The sequence below is a fragment of the Ovis aries genome, chromosome 11 (assembly GCF_016772045.2).
Source record: "Ovis aries strain OAR_USU_Benz2616 breed Rambouillet chromosome 11, ARS-UI_Ramb_v3.0, whole genome shotgun sequence".
Taxonomy (NCBI): domain Eukaryota; kingdom Metazoa; phylum Chordata; class Mammalia; order Artiodactyla; family Bovidae; genus Ovis; species Ovis aries.
In genome coordinates this window covers 27,556,996-27,578,708 of record NC_056064.1, presented here as the reverse complement: position 1 = coordinate 27,578,708, position 21,713 = coordinate 27,556,996, and the positions used below count along the sequence as shown (strand labels likewise).

Below are 21,713 nucleotides of genomic sequence, written 5' to 3'. Positions count from 1 at the left end.
CATGGATGATTCACAGTTAGGAATGTGGGTGCCCTGTGCCCAGTTCTGACGGAGAGAGAGAAGGAAAGGTTTTCCAGGAGGTTAAGGAGTGGGCGGACAGGGCATCAGTTGACTTCTGACCAGGAACAGATCAATGTCCCAATCATGCAGGTGTCACCTAATGTCTGTCTCCCTCCGGCATCTGGTCCCTCCCTTCCCAGTAGGACTTGGGCTCCTGATAGCTATCTGGGTGAACCTGGTCCTGCCAGTCAGAGGGACCGGTTTTGCCAGAGGCGAACAAGCAACTAGTAGGGAGAAAGGCTGTGGGTGGAAGAGCCAGCCTGCAGCTAGCAAGGACAGAGAGTTTCTGGAGACAGAGAGCCAGCAAGTGGGCCCTAGAGCATCCCAGAGAGAGCTGGGCTTTTCCTCAAAGGCCCATCCTGCCCAACCAGGCCCCGCGGTCGGCAGCCCAGGAGCCCAGCCCTGCCTGGTCCGTGGCTCACCTCCTCCAGGCCAGCTGCTGGGGCATCCCTTCTTTCCCCCCATCATGGCCCTGTACCGCGTGCGTGTGACCACCGGTCCCTACCTGATGGCTGGCACACTGGACAACATTTTTGTCACACTGGTGGGCACATGTGGTGAAAGCCCCAAGCAGCGACTGGATCGCATAGGCAGGGACTTCGCCTCTGGATCGGTGAGTAGAGGAGAGAGGGAGGCGGGGACCCTGAGGGCCACCAGGTGCAGGGAATCCTGAAGGAGGGGAGGGTCTTTCTCCCCAGGGCTCATCAAATCCTGCAGAACTCAGGATGCCGGTCCTGACCTCTTGGCCACCCCATTCTGGTCCTTGCCTTTCCTGGGGCTCATAAGTCCTACCCAGGCAGGGCCGTGAAGGAGCCCTGGGCAGGGGCTCCAGAGAATTCCACTGGCTTCCTAGCTCCTTCTCCAATAACTGAAGGTGGGCTTTGGGGAAGCTGCTTGCCCTCTCTGAGCCTGGGTTTCCTCTTCTCCAGAGGGGTCTACCTGACTCTGCCAGGCCCCAGCACTGTTGGCAGGTGGCCGACATCAGGTGGGGGCTCCAAGGAGGCTCGGGAGAGCCAGAATGCACCCTGCTTACATAGGGCTCCTGCAGCAGCTTCTGCCAGATGAAGGATGCCTTTTTGTAATTCACGCCAAGGCACTGCATGGGGTACAGCCAGCTTGAGTGTACGTCAGGCGAGGTGGAGGTGTAGAAGGCGTAGGTGTAGGTGCACTTTTCAAGGTACAGGACGATTTAGGCTGTTCCTTGCCTCTCACCAGCTTGCTCTCTTGCCCCCACCCCAGGTGCAGAAGTACAAGGTGCGCTGCTCAGAGGAGCTGGGTGAGCTCTTGCTGTTGCGGCTCCACAAGGAACGCTATGCTTTCTTCCCCCAAGACTCCTGGTACTGCAGCTGCATCTGCGTCACTGCCCCCGATGGCACCCTTTCCCACTTCCCCTGCTACCGGTGGATGGAGGGCTACTGCACCATAGAGCTTCGACCAGGAACAGGTGTGTCAGAGGCAGGGGCTGGCCCGGGCTTCAGAAGCACCTGCTGGGACCAGGTGCAGCAGGGGCGGTGGGGGGGTGAGGGTGGTTGGCTCTCACAGAGCCCAGGGTGTAGAGAGTAGGGCTGGAGTTAGGGTAACTGCAACTCAGGGATCCCAAGTAGATGCTTTCTGAAAAGTCAAGCCTCAAACACCCTGAAATGCAGGCGCTTTCTGGGCAGTATGTACCCCTCTGGAGACACACCCAGTCCAGGTGTGCACTCTCACATACACTCATACCACTCAGAGTCATATGCACAGAGACACACAGAGATGACAGTATGCTTACCACCATCACCCTGCTCCTTCCCCAGAGTCAATTCCTCTGAGAGGAGTTAACCAGCAAGTGGAGTTACTGAATTTCAACTGGGGAGAAACCCTGAATGTTTAGAGAATTTAGCTGGACAGGCCCTGGCCCACTAGTACTGGCTTTCCTGGTGTGGATGACGTTCTGTGAGGTGCTGTTTAGGTTCTTTCTTGAATTTGGGTGGGGGGCTTTCAAGGATGCTGGACTGAAGCTACTTCAGTCTCTGGACCCCTTCCCCCACCCCCGCAACCCACGCCACCCCCGCCACATCTCCTGAGCTATCTCATCCAGAGACAGGCAAGACTAGGGTGAGTCTGAGTGTGGAGATGAGTCTTAGGGCTGAGAGATGATGTCAGGTGAGGTGCGGTGAGGGAACATTACCCTTGCTGACACTGTGAGTTCTTCACAGACTGCAATCCAAATCCCCGTCACCACAACACACCCACCAGTCACTTCACAAAACATGTTTGTTCACCAGTCCTGTGTCACGTGTGTATTTTGCCAGGCACCATGCTGGATGCTGGGAATACAAAAACTGAATACCATGTGACTTCTGCCCCCAAGGAGTTTGCAGTCTTGAAAAGGAGACACACATGTAAACAATTAGGGAGTTGTTATAATCTGGGGGTAAATGTGCCCCAAATCCATTCTACTGATGAATGCACAAAGAATGGGGTACAACCACATCTCTGAGGGATTGGGTCCAAGGGTTGGGGGTTCAGAAAAGGCATGCTGGAGGAGGTGTCATTTGAAAAGAGACTTACCAATGAGTAATCTTCATTACCCACAGCAAGAACTATTTGTCAGGACTCCCTTCCCCTCCTTCTGGATCACAGGAAACGGGAACTCCAGGCCCGACAGGAATGCTACCGGTGAGGGTGGCCTAATTTGACTTCTCTCCCATCTTACTCTGACCTGATCCTTAATCAGACTGTTACTAACTCTAACCTCAGTTCCAACTTTGGGGGCCCAACTCTGATCACCACCCTCATTTAAACCTCAATCTAATGCTGACCCTGAGTCCAGGCCCAAAACACCAGTACTGATAACTGTCCCCAGTACCATCAATCGATCCATACTCAACCCTCAGCTGTCCTTGATGTGACCCAGATACCAGACATGACCCTAGGATTGACCAACTTCAGCCCATCCTGAGCCTCACCCCCAAACCAGCCGTGATCTTGATCTCAACACAAATCCAACTCTAAACCAGTTTGGATATTCATGCCATCCTCAAATGCTACCCAGATCTGAAGCCCAGCATCTTCAGGGAAAAAAACAAACATACTTCAATTCCTTGTCACCTGCTCAGAAAGTGGGTGGTTTCTGGGAGTTTTAATTTAAAGTTGTGTCTTTAAAAGCTAAGGCTTCTGTTTACCCTAAGCTTCACTTGCCACTTCAATCTCTTTCCCCTGGAAGCTGGAAAGTCTACGCCCCTGGCTTCCCCCGCATTATAGATGTCAGCAGCTTTGAGGAGATGGAGTCAGATAAGAAATTTGCCTTGACCAAGACAGCACCTTGTGCAGACCCAGGTGACAGGTGAGGGTGGACTGAGAGTTGGGGAAGAAGCTAGAAGGGCATGAAGTGAAGGGTCTGCTGTGAGGACTGGGCTGGGCAGCTTGGGAGTCATAGTCTTGACAAATGCAGATTAATTCAAGTGTCTGGAGCAGAATGGGTGGGAATGGCCCCAGGAGTCTGGCAGAGAGGAAGGGAGAGGGCAGGGGAGGTGCCTGGAGTGAGCAGAGGCCTGGGGACTCTCTGGGAGGAGAGAGGGGAGGAATTTAAGGGGAATGGGCTGCAGGTCCCTCTGACTGGTTTCTGCCCTTCTGCTTCCCTGCTCCCCAGCAGTGGGAATCGGTACCTGCCTGGCTTCCCCATGAAAATTGACATCCCTTCCTTGCTGCACATGGAGCCCAATATTCGCTACTCCGCCACCAAGACGACCTCGCTGCTCTTCAACGCCATCCCCGCGTGAGGCCACTGCCCTCTCTGCACTCCTGCTCCCTCTCCCTCTGCCCCTGTCCCTTTGATCAATCACATCTACATCTCTGCCCCTGTCTCCCCTCCATCCCCTCCACCCAAGTCTCTCCTTCACCTCCCCTTGCCCTGCCCTGCTCCATCTCCACTCTCTTTTTAAGCAACTCTTCTCTAGCTCCCCATCATCACCTCTTTGCTCTTAAACTCTCCTTCTCTTTCCAGTCCTCAAACCAGTAGAATTAATCGAGCACTTACCCTGAGCAGAGCACAGTCCCAGTCACTGCTAGTTGGACCAGGCTGGGCAGGACCAGAGAGGGCCAGTCTTTTAAGATTTAAGGAGGTGGTCAGGACACCTCAGGTTCAATTTCCTGGCCAATACGCTCTAGCTTTATGACCTTGATTTTCACATAGACTTTAAACAGTTTTCTCATTTATGACAATAATATTCATACTGACTTCATAGGTGTGGAGAAAGACTTTAGAGAGCTAACATCCAGAGAACGTCCCTGGTGGTCCAGCGGTTAAGACTCCATGCTTCCCCTGCAAGGGGCATGGATTCGATTCCTGGTTGGGAAACTAAGATCTCGAAGGCTGCACAGTGCAGCGAAAGAAAAAAAAGCTAATATCCAGCACAAAAAGTTGTAGTATTAGGATACAGTCTTGGCTGTGATGGACTCATGGGCTCGGGCTCCCCTGGGGAGATGTACATGCAAGGCAGTTAGTTAATATTGGTGGGGTCACGGGCAGTTCAAGTCTGAGGTTCTGAGTGTGATGTGGCTGGAGGGGGTCTAGTTGACATCCGGTCCTGACAGGAGCAGGGGTCAGGAGGTGGTTGCTGGGAGATAGATGGGATTGAAGCTTTGGGCTGGGAGAGAGGAAAGGAGAAGGGGAATGGGTGGGTCCTGGGAAGACCCAGGTCATTCTGTGGGGCTCAGCCACCTGCTACCTGCTGCATCAGGAGGCCCAGAGGAGGCCACGGCAAGGAGCTGGATCCTTATGTTCTGGGCTTCGGTGCTACAGCCGTTCTTCTGGAGAAGAACTAGTGGGAGGGGATGTAGGGGTGAGGCGGGTATGGAGCTTGAGTGTGTCCACAGGCAGCCACAAGGGGGCTCAGGTTTCAGGACAAGGACCCACTGAAAGGCCCCGACAGGACTAAGGAGCATCTCAGAAGCTAGCATCACCTGAGCTGGTCCCCAGATGAATATGTGGGTTGAGGCAGGGGAGGGCCCAGGAGACCATGTGGACTGCCGGTGTGGGGCTCAGAGAAGGTCTGGTGGGAAGAGTTGGCATCTGGCAGTCTCTGGTCATTTATGGAGCGGGGGAGTCACTGGGTTTTAGTGTGGCATGACTGCAGGGTGCCCTAAAGGACGTGAATGGCAGGCCTTGGAAAAGGAAGGCCTTTTATTTCTCCTCTCTTGCCTCCTCAGCCTCTGTTTTAATGACCATGCTCCTGTTGAGTTTTCCCCATCCCCTAGGTTCTTAGTGGGCAGCCGCTCAGCACAGGTTCGTGGAAGGAGTGAGTGGCTCCTTACTGAGCACGTAGGAATCTGTCCCTGGGCTTGTCAGGTCACTATTGCCCCCTTCCCCCATGCCTTCTCCAGGTGCCCACACTCTTCATGACACATCTGCCTCCTTCCACAGCTTACTTTATTGACCAACTGCCACAAACTTGCCTGTCCTCTGTTCCATTCCCTTCCATTTGACTTGGCCTAGCTAGTGAGTGATACTACAAACTGGGTATGTCAGGGCAACACAGCCCAGTCCTGGCCATAAGGAGCCCACAGTATAATAGGAGTTGATTTGAGTAGTAACATAATGAAGGGTTCACAATATAACGAAGGAAGTAGCAGCTATTTTTTGAAAGATACACACAAGGTGTATGTTTGAGGGGTGATCAGACAATGCTTCATGAAGGACTTTGCATCTACGATGCACACAGAACAGGTAGTCTTGATATGAGGTGGAGATGTAGGAGATGGTTCTCTAGGACAGGAACAGCTTAACAAGCCCTGGACAGCGGAGAAAGCAGACTTCATTTCAAGCATTTTTTTTTCTTCTGATTATCAAGTAATACATGCTCATTGTAAAAAACAAAACAAAACTCAGCACAGACATCCACAAAATGAAAAGTGCACGGCCTGCAGGCCGGCAAGCCCACTTTTACCAGTTCAGTATACAAAGTACATCTCTGGCTATGTTTAATGAGAAGGCTGTGATGGGCCTTGGTAAGTGCAGATGGTGCATGAAAGCTAGAAAAAAGCTAGAAAGGTTGTAGAAATCAGCTGGTGGGGAGTTGCCAAAGCAGCCTGAGCAGCTAGGGCTTTGTCATGTGGGCAGAGGGGAGCCAGTGAAGGTCTATGATAAGATGAGAGCTTGGAGAAAGCACAATGAAACACCAGTGAAGATAACTGGTCGGCACTAAATGTGTGCCATCTTTGCGCACACATGTGGAGTCACCCTTACAAAGCCTCAACTGGCCTCTAGACTTGTCTCCCACGTGGACTGTTAGGCACCTTTGCTCTGGCCATTGACCTTGTCAAATTCCTCCAGGGCTCTAGGCTGGGGACACAGTGCCCATGGCAGCCCTCAGCCCCAAGCCCAACTTCCCCTCTGACAGGTCCTTGGGCATGAAGCTTCGAGGGTTGCTGGACCGCAAGGGTTCCTGGAAGAAGCTGGATGACATCCGGAATATCATGCATTGCCACAAGACCCTCACTTCAGGTGTGCAGAGCCAGGCGGAGAGGTCCATTCTCCACTTGACCCTGTACTCAGGCTCCTCTGCCTCATCCTGGGAAAAAGCTGAATTCTGGTTGCAGAGGGGCTGTGGGGTTCCAGTGGGCAGGGCTCCTGACTTCACTGGGGGCACTCTCCCAGACTCCTCTCAGGAACCCATCTTTCCTTCCTCTGGGTGGGGACAAGAATAGGCAAGTGGGGATGGGGGGCGGTCAAGGGTCACTTAGGGAGTCCTGATCCTGGCCAGGTGCACTTACCTCTCTTTCCCTACCCCTGTCATCAAGAGGTTTGGGCTTTGGGGCCAGACATATGTTCGAGTCTGCCACACAACTGAGCAAGTCACTCTGCCTCTTAGAGTCCCACGTTAAACTGAAGATATTTTACACCTACTCATAGGACTGGTGGGAGGAAAGACTAAACCACAGTGATGAGCAAAGCGATGGGGTGAGCAGGATCTAGTGAAGTGGTTTCAGCCCAACTGGCCCCCTCTCTTGTCCCCCAGAGTACGTCAGAGAGCACTGGTGTGAAGATCAGTTCTTCGGGTACCAGTACCTGAACGGTGTCAACCCTGTCATGCTCCACTGTCTCTCCAGCTTGCCCAGCAAGCTGCCTATCACCAATGACATGGTGGCTCCCTTGCTGGGACCAGGCACCTGCCTGCAGACAGAGTTAGAGGTGGGTAAGCTGCCAGTAGGGAGAAGGGATGGGTGTGGAGGGTAAGGGTGGGATGGCTGCATCCAACCTGTAGGCCTCATCCCCAGCCCGGCACCTTTTAAGCAGAACAGCTATGGGTAAGGCCCAAATGGGCCTCAGGCTTGAGGCATAAGATGGGGCCTGGCGAACTGGTATGCATGAACGTGACAGCTTGGAGGAAGAGGCCCTGCCCCTGTTCTGGGGCCTCCAAGGTCCCAGGTGCTGAGGCCCAAAGAGAGCCGTTTTTGGACAGGCCAAAGGCAGTGCCACTAGACAGAGTAAGGACAATCTTGGAGAAGTAGGAACTCTGGGGGTATGGGAGAAGATGATGACCCACCCAGTCTCTGATCTTGACCCAGTCAAGCCCTCAGGCATCCTCCAGAAGGCTGGAGTTGTGGTTGGCGAATTCTCTTCCTGTGTTGATTTTATTCATACTGAATACACTCAAGTCATCTGAGTTGAGAGAATAGGAAGGACCACGGATGGGGAGAGGAGGAGAGGATGCTGGCTTGTCCAAGAGGCTGGGAAGCCAGGTGAGAGGTTGTACAAGGAAGGATTCAGCTGGACCTCATTCCGGACATTCTGGGAAGGGTGAGGTTCCAAACACTGGCCTTTAGTGCAGGCACCAAGCGTCACTGAGGCCCAGGCTGGAGTGGGAGTGGACAGAGAACGGAGAGGGAAGCAGAGCGCGGGTGCGGAGGGCGCTCTAAGGCTCCGTGTAACTTCCCCAGAGGGGCACCATCTTCCTAGCGGACTATTGGATCCTGGCGGAGGTCCCGGTCCACTGCATAAACGGCCGCCCCCAGTACGTGGCCGCCCCGCTCTGCCTGTTGTGGCTCAACCCCCAGGGGGCGCTGGTGCCCTTGGCCATCCAGGTGAGCCTGCAGCTGTCTTTGAGGGGGTGTGGACCAGGCTTCGGGAACGCGGCCTCAGGGGGCACCTATCAGTCTAAAGCCTCACCCCCTAATTATTCCTCGATGTAGCTCTGCCAGACCCCTGGGCCCAACAGCCCCATCTTCCTGCCCACTGACACCTACTGGGACTGGCTGCTGGCGAAGACGTGGGTGCGCAACTCTGAGTTCCTGGTGCACGAGAACAACACGCACTTTTTGTGCACACATTTGCTGTGCGAGGCCTTCGCCATGGCCACGCTGCGTCAGCTGCCGCTCTGCCATCCTATCTACAAGGTCTGGGTGACCCTCGAGTGGGGGGGGGGCCACGGTGGCCTTCTCCCCTGACCTTCGGTTCTTGTGACCTCATCCCACTCGCAGCTTCTGCTTCCCCACACTCGCTACACATTGCAGGTGAACACCATCGCCCGTGCTACTCTGCTCAACCCTGAGGGCCTTGTGGACAAGGTGAGGCCTCCACCCTGCCCTTCCCCGGGGCTCCGCCCCTGAGGGCACGTTGCCCCGCCCACAAACCCTGTGGGACCGCCAATCCCATTCCCCATTCCTGGCCTACCCCTTCCACAAGCCCCGCCCCTCTCCTACCTGCCCCGCCCACAATCCCTCCTCCCCACCTCCAATCCCCTCCGCCCGCCCCACCTCATCGGGCTCCAACTCCAAAGGCTCCTGGAGGTGGGCACGGCAACCCAGCCTGAGCACACCTGCCTGCTGACCTCTTGTTGGCGCTGCCCTCCCGGCTCGCCCGGGATTCAGTTCATTCTTCTAGTTACCAAACACCTAAGGATTACCTCCTACGCACGCAGTAAGGCCGCAGCCTGTCAGCCCACGTCCTGCTCTTATGGGTGTTTAATTCTTGGTCTTGGATGCTTGATTAACTGAAAAATTCCCTCTGTTGAGTCTCTAGCCCCATCTCTGGGGTGGGGGTTGGGCCGGTCGCGGAGACCAACTGTGTTGTGTCCTCAGGTCACGTCCATTGGGAGGCAGGGCCTCCTCTACCTCATGAGCACCGGTCTGGCCCATTTCACCTACACCAATTTCTGCCTTCCGGACAGCCTGCGGGCCCGCGGTGTCCTGGATATCCCCAACTACCATTACCGAGATGATGGCTTGAAGATCTGGGCGGCCATTGAGAGGTGTGGGCCTGGGGCCTGTGGCCAATCTGGCCCCACCAGGGACTCCTGGCCAAGGGGACAGTGTGGATCTGTGTGCTCATGTAGGCTAGGGCACTTGGTGCTTAGGGGTTTCAGGTGTTTTGAGCCCAGCATGGGGCACCGCAAGGGTTAGAATTGGGGGTTGGGGTTCCTCATGAAATGGCAGGTAGCTGTGGGCTGGGGAGGGCCTGGGCTGTGTGTGAATGTGGCAGAGGATGGGAAGGACACGGAGTCCTGAGAGGTCAGGGCAGGGGCAACAGCTCGATGTGGGCGGGGCCTCCAGGTGGATGGGTCTTCCTTTCTCCCAGGTAGGGAGGGGAGGCCTCATGTCAGGCTCTCCTCAGCACCCATGACTCTGGAGTGGAGGTGAGACTTGAGGGAAGCCTGGGCACTGTGGTTCCAACTGAATATGGGGGTCCCCACTGAACCTCCATGGACTCGCAGTGGACTCTGGGCAGCTAACTCGCACTAGCCTGAGCAGCCTTGGGCCTTGATTTTGGGGCCGGCCTGAACCCAGGGTCACTGCTGGAGCAGGGACATCTTTCTCCTACAGCTTCGTCTCAGAAATCGTGGGCTACTATTATACCAGTGACACATCTGTGCAGCAGGATTCAGAACTGCAGGCCTGGGTCGGAGAGATTTTTGCTCAGGCATTTCTGGGCCGGGAAAGCTCAGGTATCCCCTCCCCATCCCCCCCAGCCACAGACCCAGTGACCCGCTGTCCCCCTTGGCCCTACTAGGCCCCCAGTTCTTATTCACTGAGCAGCCTTTGAAGCACATGCCATCATTAGCCCCACTGAATAGATAAGGGACAGGCATAGAGAAGGCCGCACTGGCCAAAAATGGCAGAGGCAGGACCCAGAGCCAGCTCCCAGCATCTCTGGCGCCCTTGCTTTCAGCCACTACATGGTCCCTGCTCGACCTTTGCCATCCATTCACATTCACTTGCTGAGATCCAGGGATGTGTTGCTTTATGGTAGAAGCCATCTCCAGCCTCAAGCACTAAGGATTCTGGAACTCTCTCTCATACCCTCTTATGCCTATCCTCCCAGGTGGCCCCTCCAGCCACCAACCTCTCTCACCTGTGGCTTCATGGAGTAGCTTGGTGCTGCTGCTGCCTGATTCCTCCTCACTGACACCTGTCACCTGTCCCTGGCTCCCCCCTCTCTTTTGACACTGCCTGAGAGGCCTCTGAGACCCAACCGACACCAGTCCTCTTAGGCCTCCTTTGCTTAACCTAAGTGCAAGCAGATGCCCCCGAATGCCCTCCCCTCCTTAAAGTCTTCCCTTTGCTCCAAGGAGGGTGTGTCTTTCTGACCTCCCCTTTCTTTCAGGGCTTCTGCCGCCTCCTGATCCTGATTCCAGCTCTGATTTGTTCTGGATCTCTGTCTCCTCTCGCTCTACCCCTCCCTAACAGAACGATCCTTTCTCCTGTTTCTCCTCTATAGCTGATTCCAGACTTGGAAATCCCCCCTTCCCCATTCCCTGAGGAAACTTTCCTTGTTGGCTCTCTCCCTGTCACTCTTGAGACCAGCACATGAAAATTACAAGTCATCCTCTGTAGAAGGACTTCTGGCCTTGCTTGGGTTACACATGCCATTGCTATTCTTCACAGCGTACCTCCCTGGTGCCAGTGTGTGCTGGTCTGTATTTCAGGCGCTGGGAAGTGCAGACAAGGCATCTCTATCTGGGTTAGTGGAAGAAAATGAAAGGCTCAAAGTGGCACAAATGTCCACCCTCTAGTTCCCCCAGCCGGAGGGAGGGAGACTCTCACTGTCTGGGATGTCTTCTCTTAGCGGGGGTGGGGGGATGTAACTTTTAGCTGACTCAGCACTTCTGGTGGCCACCAGGAGCAATTCCTGCCTGGGGGAACCTGGGGAGGAGGCATGGTCTCAGGTTGCCAGGAAACAGAATGAACAGCTGTTGTAGTCCTACCGGTAGTGGGCTCCAAAGCATTTTTTTTTTTCCTAGTCCCTTGGGAATCTTATTTCCTTGATCAGGGACTGAAACTGTACCCCCTGCATTGGGAGTGTGGAGTCTTAACCACTGGACCACTAGGGAAGTTCCAGCTTTTTTTTTTTAAAACAAAAGTTTGAACATATAGAAAAGTAGAGAGTATGATACTCTACTTTTACCCACCTAGATGCAGTTTACCCACCATCTAGATAACAGTTCCTAACATCTTGCCGTATTTGATTAAGTTGTTGCTGTTGTTTATTTATACATATTTCACATTTTACCTCTAATTAATATGCATCTCAAAAAAACCCCCACAACACTTTCCTACACAATCACAATGCTGGCATCACATTTAACAAAATTGACAATCTCCAACATTACCCTCTTACTTGTCCCATTCTCCCTCAGTTGGTCCTGTTGATTCTGGAGCCAGTCAAGGACCAAATGACATATGTGTTCATTTTGACTCTAAAGTCTCTTTTACTTTAGGACAGCTCCCCTCCGCCCTTTCTAAAATCACATAAACATCTGATAAGGGCTATGGAAAGGCTAAGGACTAGCTGTTCTGCAGAATGTCTTGCCTTCCGAATTTATCTAATTGCTTCCCCACGTCCTCATTCCTCTACACACTGTGTTGTCTGTCAACCGGAAGTAGTATCTAAAGGTTAAATGTCTGGGGCAAGAATGTTCTCCAGTGATGTTGTGTTCTCCACACTGCATCATACTGGGAGGTGTGCGATGTCAGGCCATCTCACTATTAGTGATGCCAAGCATGATTTCTGGGTTAAGGTGGTGACAGCCAGACCTCTTTTGGATCTTTTGAAGGGCGGCCCCTCCCTGTGCTTTGCAAACCTACTGTTAATCAGGGAGCATCCTAATCCTGACTGCTTCTCCTCCAGGGGCATATGTTTTTCTCTTCAGGGTTATCTGTTTCCTATTCAAGACACAGAGTGGGATCAACTGTCTTGTCTTGTCTTCATTCAACTTGTCTCTGATTTAATACATCAGGACATTCTTCAGATTGACAAACATCTCTTCCAACTGGCACAGACTTATACTACACTCATGTTTTCAGGTAAAACACATTCATTCATTAACCTCAGCATGCCTCTGGCTTCCACATTTCAAAGGGAAAAAATAATATGCACTACAGAAGAATTCCCATATATCGTCTGACTTTGCTTTTTTGTTCTACCCACCATGAACGGCACATTTAGAAAATTCCCACATACTACCAGGCAGACAGATACCCAGTTCTCCCTTCAAGCCTCTCCATCTGCTCTGTTGCAGCCTCTTTCCTGTCATCCTGACCCCAAACCTTGGAGCCATCCTGACTCATGTTCCCTGATGTCTTCCTCTCTCCCTAAATCCAATGGCTAGTGCTATTGTCCCCATCATTCCCCACAGCCACCACCCTAGTCTTAGTCCTCTCACTACTCCTGCAATGCGGCAGCTGCCTATCAGCCTATCCCACCCCTCCCAGCCTCTGGCTACTCGCCTGCCAATTCAGCAGGGCCACCGCCCCAGTAATCCTCTGAAATAGTCCCTAGAAACCACCCTGCCTGGCAAAGTGCTGTAGCCTCACATCCAATTAAGTCCCCTCCCTGTCCCCTCACCTTGCTTCTGATTCTGTGCCTGCCCACTCTGGCTTCCTACCCTCTCGTGCATTCACTTCATTCAACCAGTAATATTTATTAAATACTGTTAATATTTATTAAGTATTGTTTCAGGTGCTGGGGTTTGGTAGTGAACATGACAGGCAAAAATCCTGGCCTTCAAGAAGCTTAACATTCTTGTGGGGAGATATGGATAATAAACTAGCAAATATGTCAAGTGGTTAAAAAGAACAAAACAGCATCAGGGGATACAGCAGGTCGAGGTAGGGAGATTAGTTCAGTTAGGAGGTCAGGGAAGGCCTCTTTTAGGAGGTGCTGTCTGCTAGAGACTGAAGGATGGGAGAGAGCTAGTTCTGTGGATAACTGGGGCAAGAGTATAGGGACGGAGGTGGAGTCAGTGCAGAGACTTCAGGTGGGAATGTGCAGGCAGGTTTAAGGAATCAGCAGACCTGTGTAGCTAAGTAGAGTAGGTGAGAAGGAGAAAAGTAGGGAAGGGAATAAAGTCAGAGAAGGAATAAGAGCCAGTTTAAGTAGGGCCATGGTGAGGTGAGTGAGGTGGGAAGCCCTTAACGCATTTTAGGTAGGGGTGTTGTAACTGGATTTACAGTTCTGAAGGATCACTCCATCTGGCTGTTATGTGGAGAGCAAACTGTCAGAGGCAAGGGTGGAAGCAGTCAGATTCATCCAGGGGTGAGACGATGGAGAAGGGGTGGTGTGGAGGCTGGACGTGATAGCATGAGGATGGCTTCTGCAACACTTTGCTGACTTGTGCAGTGTGAAATAAAAGGGGGAGCGAGTGCACAGATTCTGGCTGGAGCAACTGAATGGAGAGTGCTGAAGTGGGCCCACTGGTGGCCACAGGGGACAGGTTTCAGTAATGCACAGGGTAGGGAATCAAGCTTGAGGTCTGGCAGGTGTCAGGTCTGAGACGCCTCATAGACACTCAGGCAGAGGTGCCAGCTAGCAACTGCAGATTTATACCCACTGTCAAGTCCAGCATGCAGGGGCAATATGAACTTGGGAATCATTAGCCAGTGAGAGGTGGTGAAGGCCACAGTCTTGGATGAGACCAATGAGATCACAGAAAAGAAGACCAAGGGCTGAGCCTGAAAATGCCTTTCTCTTCTTTTTTTCCATTTGAAGCTCACCCAATTATTCTACCCAGGGAGGCCCCTTCTCTTCCTCCAGGAAAGCCTCCTCTAACTACCCAGCCCCGTTGCTGAACCTGTCATCTCCTCAAAGGGCCGAGCCCTGGCCTTAAACCTTCCTCTGCTTCCATCACTGTGGGCTTATAAGCAGAACCCTCTCTGACCATCTGTCTCTGCCACTAAACCCAAAAGCAGATGAGATGATCTGCTCCTGGGTGCTCAGGCAAATCTTGGTGAATTGGGTAGAATTCTATCATTACGTACTAAGACAAGCTGCAGACAGAAGTGCAGTTCCCTTGAACCTGGCTCTTCTGTTGTGACCTCTGCTGGCTCGGCGTTTTCTAGTCTTATCCCAGTCCCCCAGTTCAGAGACCACAACATGGTGATGACCATCTGTAACCTGGTGTGATGATCAGTCATTAAGTTGTGTCCAACTGTTTGCGACCCCATGGACTGTGCCCACCAGGCTCCTCTGTCCATAAGATTTTTTCAGGCAAGAATACTGGAGTGGGTGGCCATTTCCTCCTCCACGGGATCTTCCTGACTCAGGGACCAAACCCTCGTCTAATGCATTGGCAGGAGGATTCTTGACCACTGAGCTACATGGGAAGCCCCATCCTTAATCTCAGCCCAGTCCCAATACTAGTCTAAAGACGGTGCCACATGTTGAGTCTGCATTGCTCTCTCTCCTCCTGCAGCAAGCCCCAGTCCTGAGCTGCCCTCAGGAATCTGGTCCCTTCCATCCACACCCTCTTCCCTTCCCCTCACTCTTAGGCTTCCCACGCCAGCTGTGCACCCAGGGAGAGCTGGTGAAATTCCTCACCGCAATCATCTTCAACTGCTCTGCCCAACATGCCGCTGTCAACAGTGGGCAGGTGAGGCTGCAGAGGGCGGGCCTGGGGGACACTGGGCCACATAAGATTAGCCTCAGCAGTGGATGTGAGGCCAGAGTTCGGGCTGAGAGCATGGGAGGGTCAAGGCTGTGATGGGTTTATGGATAGGGCTGGGGTTGGAGTGGCGACTGGGTGGAGGGCAGCACTGGGGCTGGATGATGACTGGAGCAGAGCTTGGTCCAAGCTCATAATGGTGACTCAAGTTGGGTTGTGGAGGGAGTAGCACTGAGGGGCTCCTGTTGTGGGCAGGATACGGCCAGGTGGAGCAGCAGGCCAGCCCAAGGCTCATTTCTTGGGTGACCTCTTTACTCTGGGTCCTCCTCCCTCCTGGGTGACTCACACCACCCAGTCCTTGAACACTGGGTAGGGGGGTAACAAGGGGTGACCCAGGCTCCTGCCACCCTCTTCCTCACTTCCCTTTTAACACCCCCCTTATTTCCCAACTGCAAGATCTAGGATGGTAGGGGCAGGAACAGGGATGTTGAGGAGGGAGATGGTCCTTCTTTTCTGGCCAACTGACTCAGTTGGGTTGGGGGTTCTCCACAGCATGACTTTGGGGCCTGGATGCCCAATGCCCCGTCATCCATGAGGCAGCCCCCACCACAGACCAAGGGGACCACTACCCCGGAGAGTTACCTGGACACCCTCCCAGAAGTGAATACCACTTGTAATAATATTCTCCTCTTTTGGTTGGTCAGCCAAGAGCCCAAGGATCAGGTGAGTGGTGGTGGTGGTGGTGAGGTGTCTGGGGCTGGGGGGAATTTGCAGGGCCTGGGTAGTGGAAGTGGTGGTAGCTGTCCAAGGGAGTTTGGGAGCCAACATCTGGCATTTATGCTGAGTTGCCTTGAGTTCTTCAGTTTCTTCAGGAAATGATAGTTGGGCCCCAGAGACACACTGAAGCAAATACCAGTTTAGTGGCTGGGTCACAACTTCCATCTAATTCACCAGTTTAACCAGTCTATAAACCTATCAGTCCATCCGTCCATCCAACCACTTACTCACCCATCAGTCACTCATCCATTCACCTAGACTTTTGCCAGATCCCTCCCATGTGTCAACACAGTGCTGGGCACTGGGAACATAACACTGAGTGAGAACTTTATGCCTGCAAGAATCCTATGGTCTACTTGAGGAGAAACACAGGGAAAGGAAAAGGGCACCACAGTGTCGTAGGAATTATTCATGAATTGCTCCATTCAGTCCATACTTCTTGAGCACCTGCCAAGTGCCAGATACTGGTGGGCAGATATGAACCTTGATGTTGTACGTAAGCTTACAGCCCAGTGACAGAGGTAAGGATGGGGTCTCATGGAACCTGATGAAGTCCAGGCAAACCTGGGAAGACATCTTGGAGGAAGTGACATCTAAGATGAAACCTTTCGGGCAGGGAGGTGTTGGGCAGACAAAAGAGGGGCAGGGTTAGTTTCTAAACAGAGGGAAGGACTCTACCAGGTGAAGCAAAGTGAAGGTGAGAGTCTGTTGGTGCATTTGCAGGAGCATAAACAGCCCAATGTGGCTGCAATTATTTGTTCTAAAGACAAACGGGAACCATTGAAGGGTTTAAGCCTGGGGTGACATGGCTGAATTTGTGTTTTTGCAAGGATGCTTCTGTGGCTATGCAGATGGATGGGAAGGGTTATTTTGGAGGCAGGACTGACAGCAAAGAGGCTATTAGTTAGGCCAGGCCAGGGGAGCAGCCCTTGAATCACCAATTACCATTATCTCCATTTACACACTGGGTCATTAGTCATGCCTCTGCCCTCCTGGTCTTGTCCCCAAGCTCTCTGCTGGGGACAGAGATATCCTCATTTCTCACGCTTGACTCCATTTGGCACAAATATTTTATCTCCCTAACAAGATTCAACTTATCATCTCATCGCCTGGGAATGCAAGAACTCATCCCCGGATGCTGCTCCTCTCTGGTCTCACTTCCCAAGGATTTGGAGACATTCATTTCAGTCATTGCAAAGGAAAAAAACTGGGTTTTTTTTTTTTTTTTTGGTCTACTCACAGAACACTACATTACTACTCTCAATCTTCTCTCTCAATATTTCCAGCCACCAAATGTGTGGGGGTGATTCCCACACCAAGCAGTTCTTCAACACCAGTTGAGTGTCCTCCGTATTAGTTGCTCAGTCGTGTCTGACTCTTCGTGACCCCACGTACTGTAGCCTGCTAGGCTCCTCTGTCCATGGGGATTCTCCAGGCAAGAATACTGGAGTGGGTTGCCATTCCCTTCTCCAGGGGATCTTCCAACCCAGGTCTCCTGCATTGCAGTGCAGATTCTCCCAGCACCTCCACATGGGTGTCAATGTGAGTCTGAGCCACCAGGGAAGCCCGTGATGAAATCTAACAATTGTCCTCTAATTGAGCTCAGTTCTGACACTGTCCCCCTGGAGAGGTGTCAGATCCCACAGGTGAAGGACTCAGTCCCACAAGACTCCTCCTCCACTCCACCCTCCTCACCCCCTTCAGGTGACAACTGCAAGTCCAGCTTATCATCTGAGTTTCTGACCAACCCCTCCTCAGTTTTGATCATTTGCTGAGAACAGCTCACAGAGCTCAGGAAAATATTTACTTACTAGATGACTGGCTCATGCTAAAACGACACAACTCAGCAATGACCAGATGGAGGCGCCCCAGAGAGCGAGGAGTGTGGGAAAGGGGGTGGAGTTCCAGGCCTCTCTGGGCCCTGTCCCAGCACCTCCTCATGGGTGTCAATCTGGAAGCTCTCCAAACTCGTACATGAGAGATTTTTATGGAGGCTTCATTACCTAGGCATGATTGATTAAATTACTGGCCACTGGGGATTAATTCAACCTTCAGTTCCTCCCCCATCTCCAGAGACTAGGGGGTGAGACTGCAAGTTCTAACCTAATCACAAGGTTGATCCCTCTGGCAACCAGCCTCCAACCCCAGGGAATTTCCAGAAGTCACCTGGTTAACAGAAGCTCAGGTGGGGTTGAAAAGGGCTTATTATGAATAACATAAGACACCCTTAACACTCTATCACTATGCAGTTATAAGGGTATTAAGAGCTCTGTGCTAGAAACACAAAACCAAATATATTTTTCTTATTATAAGTCACAAAATCACACTGGAAAGGGAAGAGTACACAAGAGGATGAGGGTGGAGAGTTCCCTTTCTCATAAGCCAGTGGGAAGCCTAACCTGGAAAGCCATAACGATAACAGGAATAATATATAGCACCTATCACTTCCTGAGGATCTATCATGTGTCAGTTATTAAATCAGGTATCTTATATGCACTATTTCAAAATACAAATATAAATAAGTGGCTATATTTAAAATGCTTAATACAGTGACTGGCGTATAAGTGTTCAATAAATGGTAGCTCCATCCATTTTACAGGGCAGAAAACTGAGGTTCAGAGACACCAAGCAGTTTGCCCAAGGTCACAGTTAGTAATTAGGCATTGAACCCAGTCATTCATATTTCTGTGCTCTGCCTTATCAATAATGACACTATAGTTTCAGAAATTAGATGTTGATCTGGTAAATAAGACATAAAACTGATTCTTCGAAAACACCAATAAACTAAAGAAACCAGAGATGATTCAATCAAGAAAAAATTAACATAAATGTACAACATAGGAATGGAAAAGGTATGAGAAGAATGGACAAATTAGAAGAAAATACTACTTATAGTTTTATGCAAACAAATTTGGAAACCTAGATGAAATAAGTAATTTTTTTAGGAAAACTTAAAAAACCCCAAGCAAACCAAAAAAAGCAAAATACCAGAAGAGGTGAAAACCATACATAAATGAAAAGGGTTATAAAAGATCTGATCCCTCTCCTTGTAAAGGGAGATTCTATTAAACTTTCAAGGAACAAATAATTCCTAAATCATCCATACTGCTTGAAAGTATAGAAAAAAGTAGAAGCTTCCTAAATCATTTTACTGGTAACCCTGATACCAGCCCCTGGCAAGAGCAGTGCTCTTAAGAAAAGAGAAGTGAGTCTCAGGTAGATGGTTCTAGTCCCAGATCCACATTTCCCACCTATGTGACCTTGGATATGTAATCGGGCCTCTCTAGCCTCAGTTTCTTTATCTGTAAAGTGGGAATGATGAAGTACCTGTCTTATCGGATTGTTGTCCTGTTGTGATGGTCCATGTAAAGCTCTTGCAACATGTCCACTGTAATTAAGAAAATATAATTATAAACTCATTCCACTTAGCTACAACAATCTTAAAAATATATCATTAGCCAATGAAAGCCAATAGTATATAGTAAAACAATAATTCATCATGATGAAGTATATAGTTTAACTTAGGAATGAAAGGTTGGTTCAGCTTGATGAAATCTAACAATAGCCATCATTACATCAGTAAAGAAACACACCATGTAATCATCTCAATCAATACATGCTGAAAAAGTGTTTGATAAATGAGAATGGCCATTACTAATAAAAACTCAGTATAAGATGAAACTCCCTTATGGAGTTTTGATATTTCAGAAAACACTGGCCTTATGGTTGAAACAATAGAGGTCATTAAAGTCAGGGAGGAGAAAACAAGGCTGTGATTTAACAGTTTCAGGAGGCTCTGTTGGTGCAATAAAACAAGGCAAAGAATTTTTTAAACATCAGGATTGTTGGCAACAGTTTTATTATGTGAGCAGCATGTGCTGGTTAAGAGGCTGGCTTCAGGAACCCTGATGGTGAAGTGGTGGTGTACTGCAGTCAAGCCCAGAGGGGCAGTCCTGTTCTGCCACAGGGTGGGACTGACTTCAGTTCATTGCGCTTTCTGAATAGAGGTTGGCTAGGCTGGAAAGCATGACACTGATTATGCTGGCAACGGTGGTTGACTGGGAGACGCCTCAGAACTGGTTGTCTTCAGGGGTTGCCTTTTGTATATTCTTGGGCATATCTGGGGGGACGTTTATGTTGATTTCAGTAGTGTTACGGACGTGGTTATGTTTCATTCATAGAGCAGCGCCCAGGCACAGGAAGGGCCCTTTTTAGGGATCGGCGGGCTGCTCTGCGCAGGTGGCTGGAATGGTGGTTCCGGAGTTTCAAGGGTTTGCGTTTACAGTGGCCGTGGCTGGGTGACGCCTGCCTTTAGAAGCCACCTTGACTGCATTTGTTGGCAACTGTGGCCCTGAACATCATCCTGACCCTACTCCTGATTTTCTCCCAGAGGCCCCTGGGCACCTACCCGGACGAGCACTTTACAGAGGAGGCCCCGCGCCGGAGCATCGCTGTCTTCCAGAACCGCCTGGCTCAGATCTCGCGAGACATCCAGGAGCGGAACCGGGGCCTGGCACTGCCCTACGCCTACCTAGACCCTCCCCTCATTGAGAACAGCGTTTCCATTTAGCCCTCTCCTCTTACCTCTAGCGCTAGTGTGAGAAGGGCCAGCTTCTCAGGATCCTCCAGGCCCTTCTGTCCTCTTTGTTCTTGATCAGCCTGCACTTTCTCGACACGTTTTGTACCCACGATGGCTCTAGCATCACATGAACTGGGCCCTGAGCTGGGAGGGACCAGTCCGGCAGTGTCCGCGATGAGAATCTGCTAACTGAAGTCAAACGCACAACAGGCCCTTCGAAAAGGGCCCTTGTCCTCCTTTGGACAGCCTCCTGTGAAAGCCTAGCCTATTCCCCATCTTCTATGAAAAATCTACCTCCTCCCATCAGGCTCAGCTTGGGATTCTGAGCCCGTCTTCCCAGTCCTCTCTCATTCCAAAATTCTTTTTCCTACTTCACCTCTGTTTCCACCTTCCTCCCATCCTAGGACCAACCCAATCCAACTTCCTCCTTTGGAAGAACCTGGAAACTGGACAAGGAAGGATGTGTGCTCTGGATCTGCCACGTGGTCCACTTTGACCCCCGCATCTTTACCGGGAGGATTAGAGTTAGAGCCCAGCTTACCTGTACCTCTAACTGTAGTTCTCAGGGCCAAGCTTCCTGGCTTGAGTGTGTGTGTGTGTGTGTGTAGAGTCTCTCCCCAACTCTTTCCTATCCCAACTATCCTCCACCACCCACTTTCTGTCCTTAAGCCCAGAAACTTCAATAAAAATTAGTATGCATGCTAAGTCACTTCAGTTGTGTCCGACTCTTTTAGACCCTATGAACTGTAGCCGGCCAGGCTCCTCTGTCCATGGGGATTCTCTAAGTAACAATACTAGAGAATACTAGTGGGTTGCCATGCCCTCCTCCAGGAGATCCTCCCCACCCAGGAATTGAACCCATGTTTCTTACACTTCCTGCATTGGCAGGCTGGTTCTTTACCCCTAGCAACTCCTGGGAAGCCCCAAAATCAGTATACTTGGCTCCCATTTCATTTTTCTTTTTGTACCTGTGTGTATGTAGATAAGTGGAGTATTCAGAGATGAGAGAAAGAAGGAGCCACAGTGAGTCCCTAGAATAGCTGCTCTGGAGACAGGAAGCCTCCCAGCTGAACCCATTACCTAGCCAGGCCCTACATTCCTTCACCTCCCAGACAGAGTGTGTCATCCATCAGGAGGTGAGAGTATCCAGACTCAAGCTGCTGCTGCTTCAGTCGTGTCTGACTCTGTGCGACCCCATAGACAGAAGCCCACCAGGCTCCCCCATCCCTGGGATTCTCCAGGCAAGAACACTGGAGTGGGTTTTGCGACCCCATGGACTGCAGCCTACCAGGCTCCTCCATCCATGGGATTTTCCAGGCAAGAGTGCTGGAGTGGGGTGTCATTGCCTTCTCCGCTAGACTCAAGGGGTCGATACAAAAAACATAGGTATTAGGTATGGCTGAGTGATTTTGCTGTGTACCTGAAACTATCACAACATT

The 21,713-nt window shown here is 51.3% G+C and overlaps 1 protein-coding gene across 1 annotated transcript; it reads left to right on the top strand.

The window, feature by feature from the left end:
- The first annotated feature begins 268 nt into the window (after positions 1–268).
- Positions 269–20,983, top strand: ALOXE3 (arachidonate lipoxygenase 3). Its single transcript, XM_012185690.5, has 15 exons — positions 269–673; positions 1,300–1,504; positions 2,637–2,718; positions 3,266–3,385; positions 3,692–3,817; positions 6,441–6,544; positions 7,059–7,231; positions 7,981–8,124; positions 8,233–8,436; positions 8,521–8,607; positions 9,121–9,290; positions 9,862–9,983; positions 14,806–14,906; positions 15,471–15,641; positions 20,086–20,983. The coding sequence occupies exons 1-15, from the start codon at positions 527–529 to the stop codon at positions 20,263–20,265; spliced, it is 2,136 nt and encodes a 711-aa protein (XP_012041080.2). The 5' UTR covers positions 269–526; the 3' UTR covers positions 20,266–20,983.
- The last annotated feature ends 730 nt before the right edge of the window (positions 20,984–21,713 follow it).

What these genes read in the sequence shown, in the direction of transcription:
- ALOXE3 (XM_012185690.5), top strand. Translation starts at nt 527, where the DNA reads ATGGCCCTGTACCGCGTGCGTGTGACCACCGGTCCCTACCTGATGGCT. An exon ending in CTCTTCAACGCCATCCCCGC is followed by an intron (nt 3,818 to 6,440) that starts GTGAGGCCACTG and finishes CCCCTCTGACAG; the next exon opens with GTCCTTGGGCATGAAGCTTC. An exon ending in CTGAGGGCCTTGTGGACAAG is followed by an intron (nt 8,608 to 9,120) that starts GTGAGGCCTCCA and finishes TTGTGTCCTCAG; the next exon opens with GTCACGTCCATTGGGAGGCA.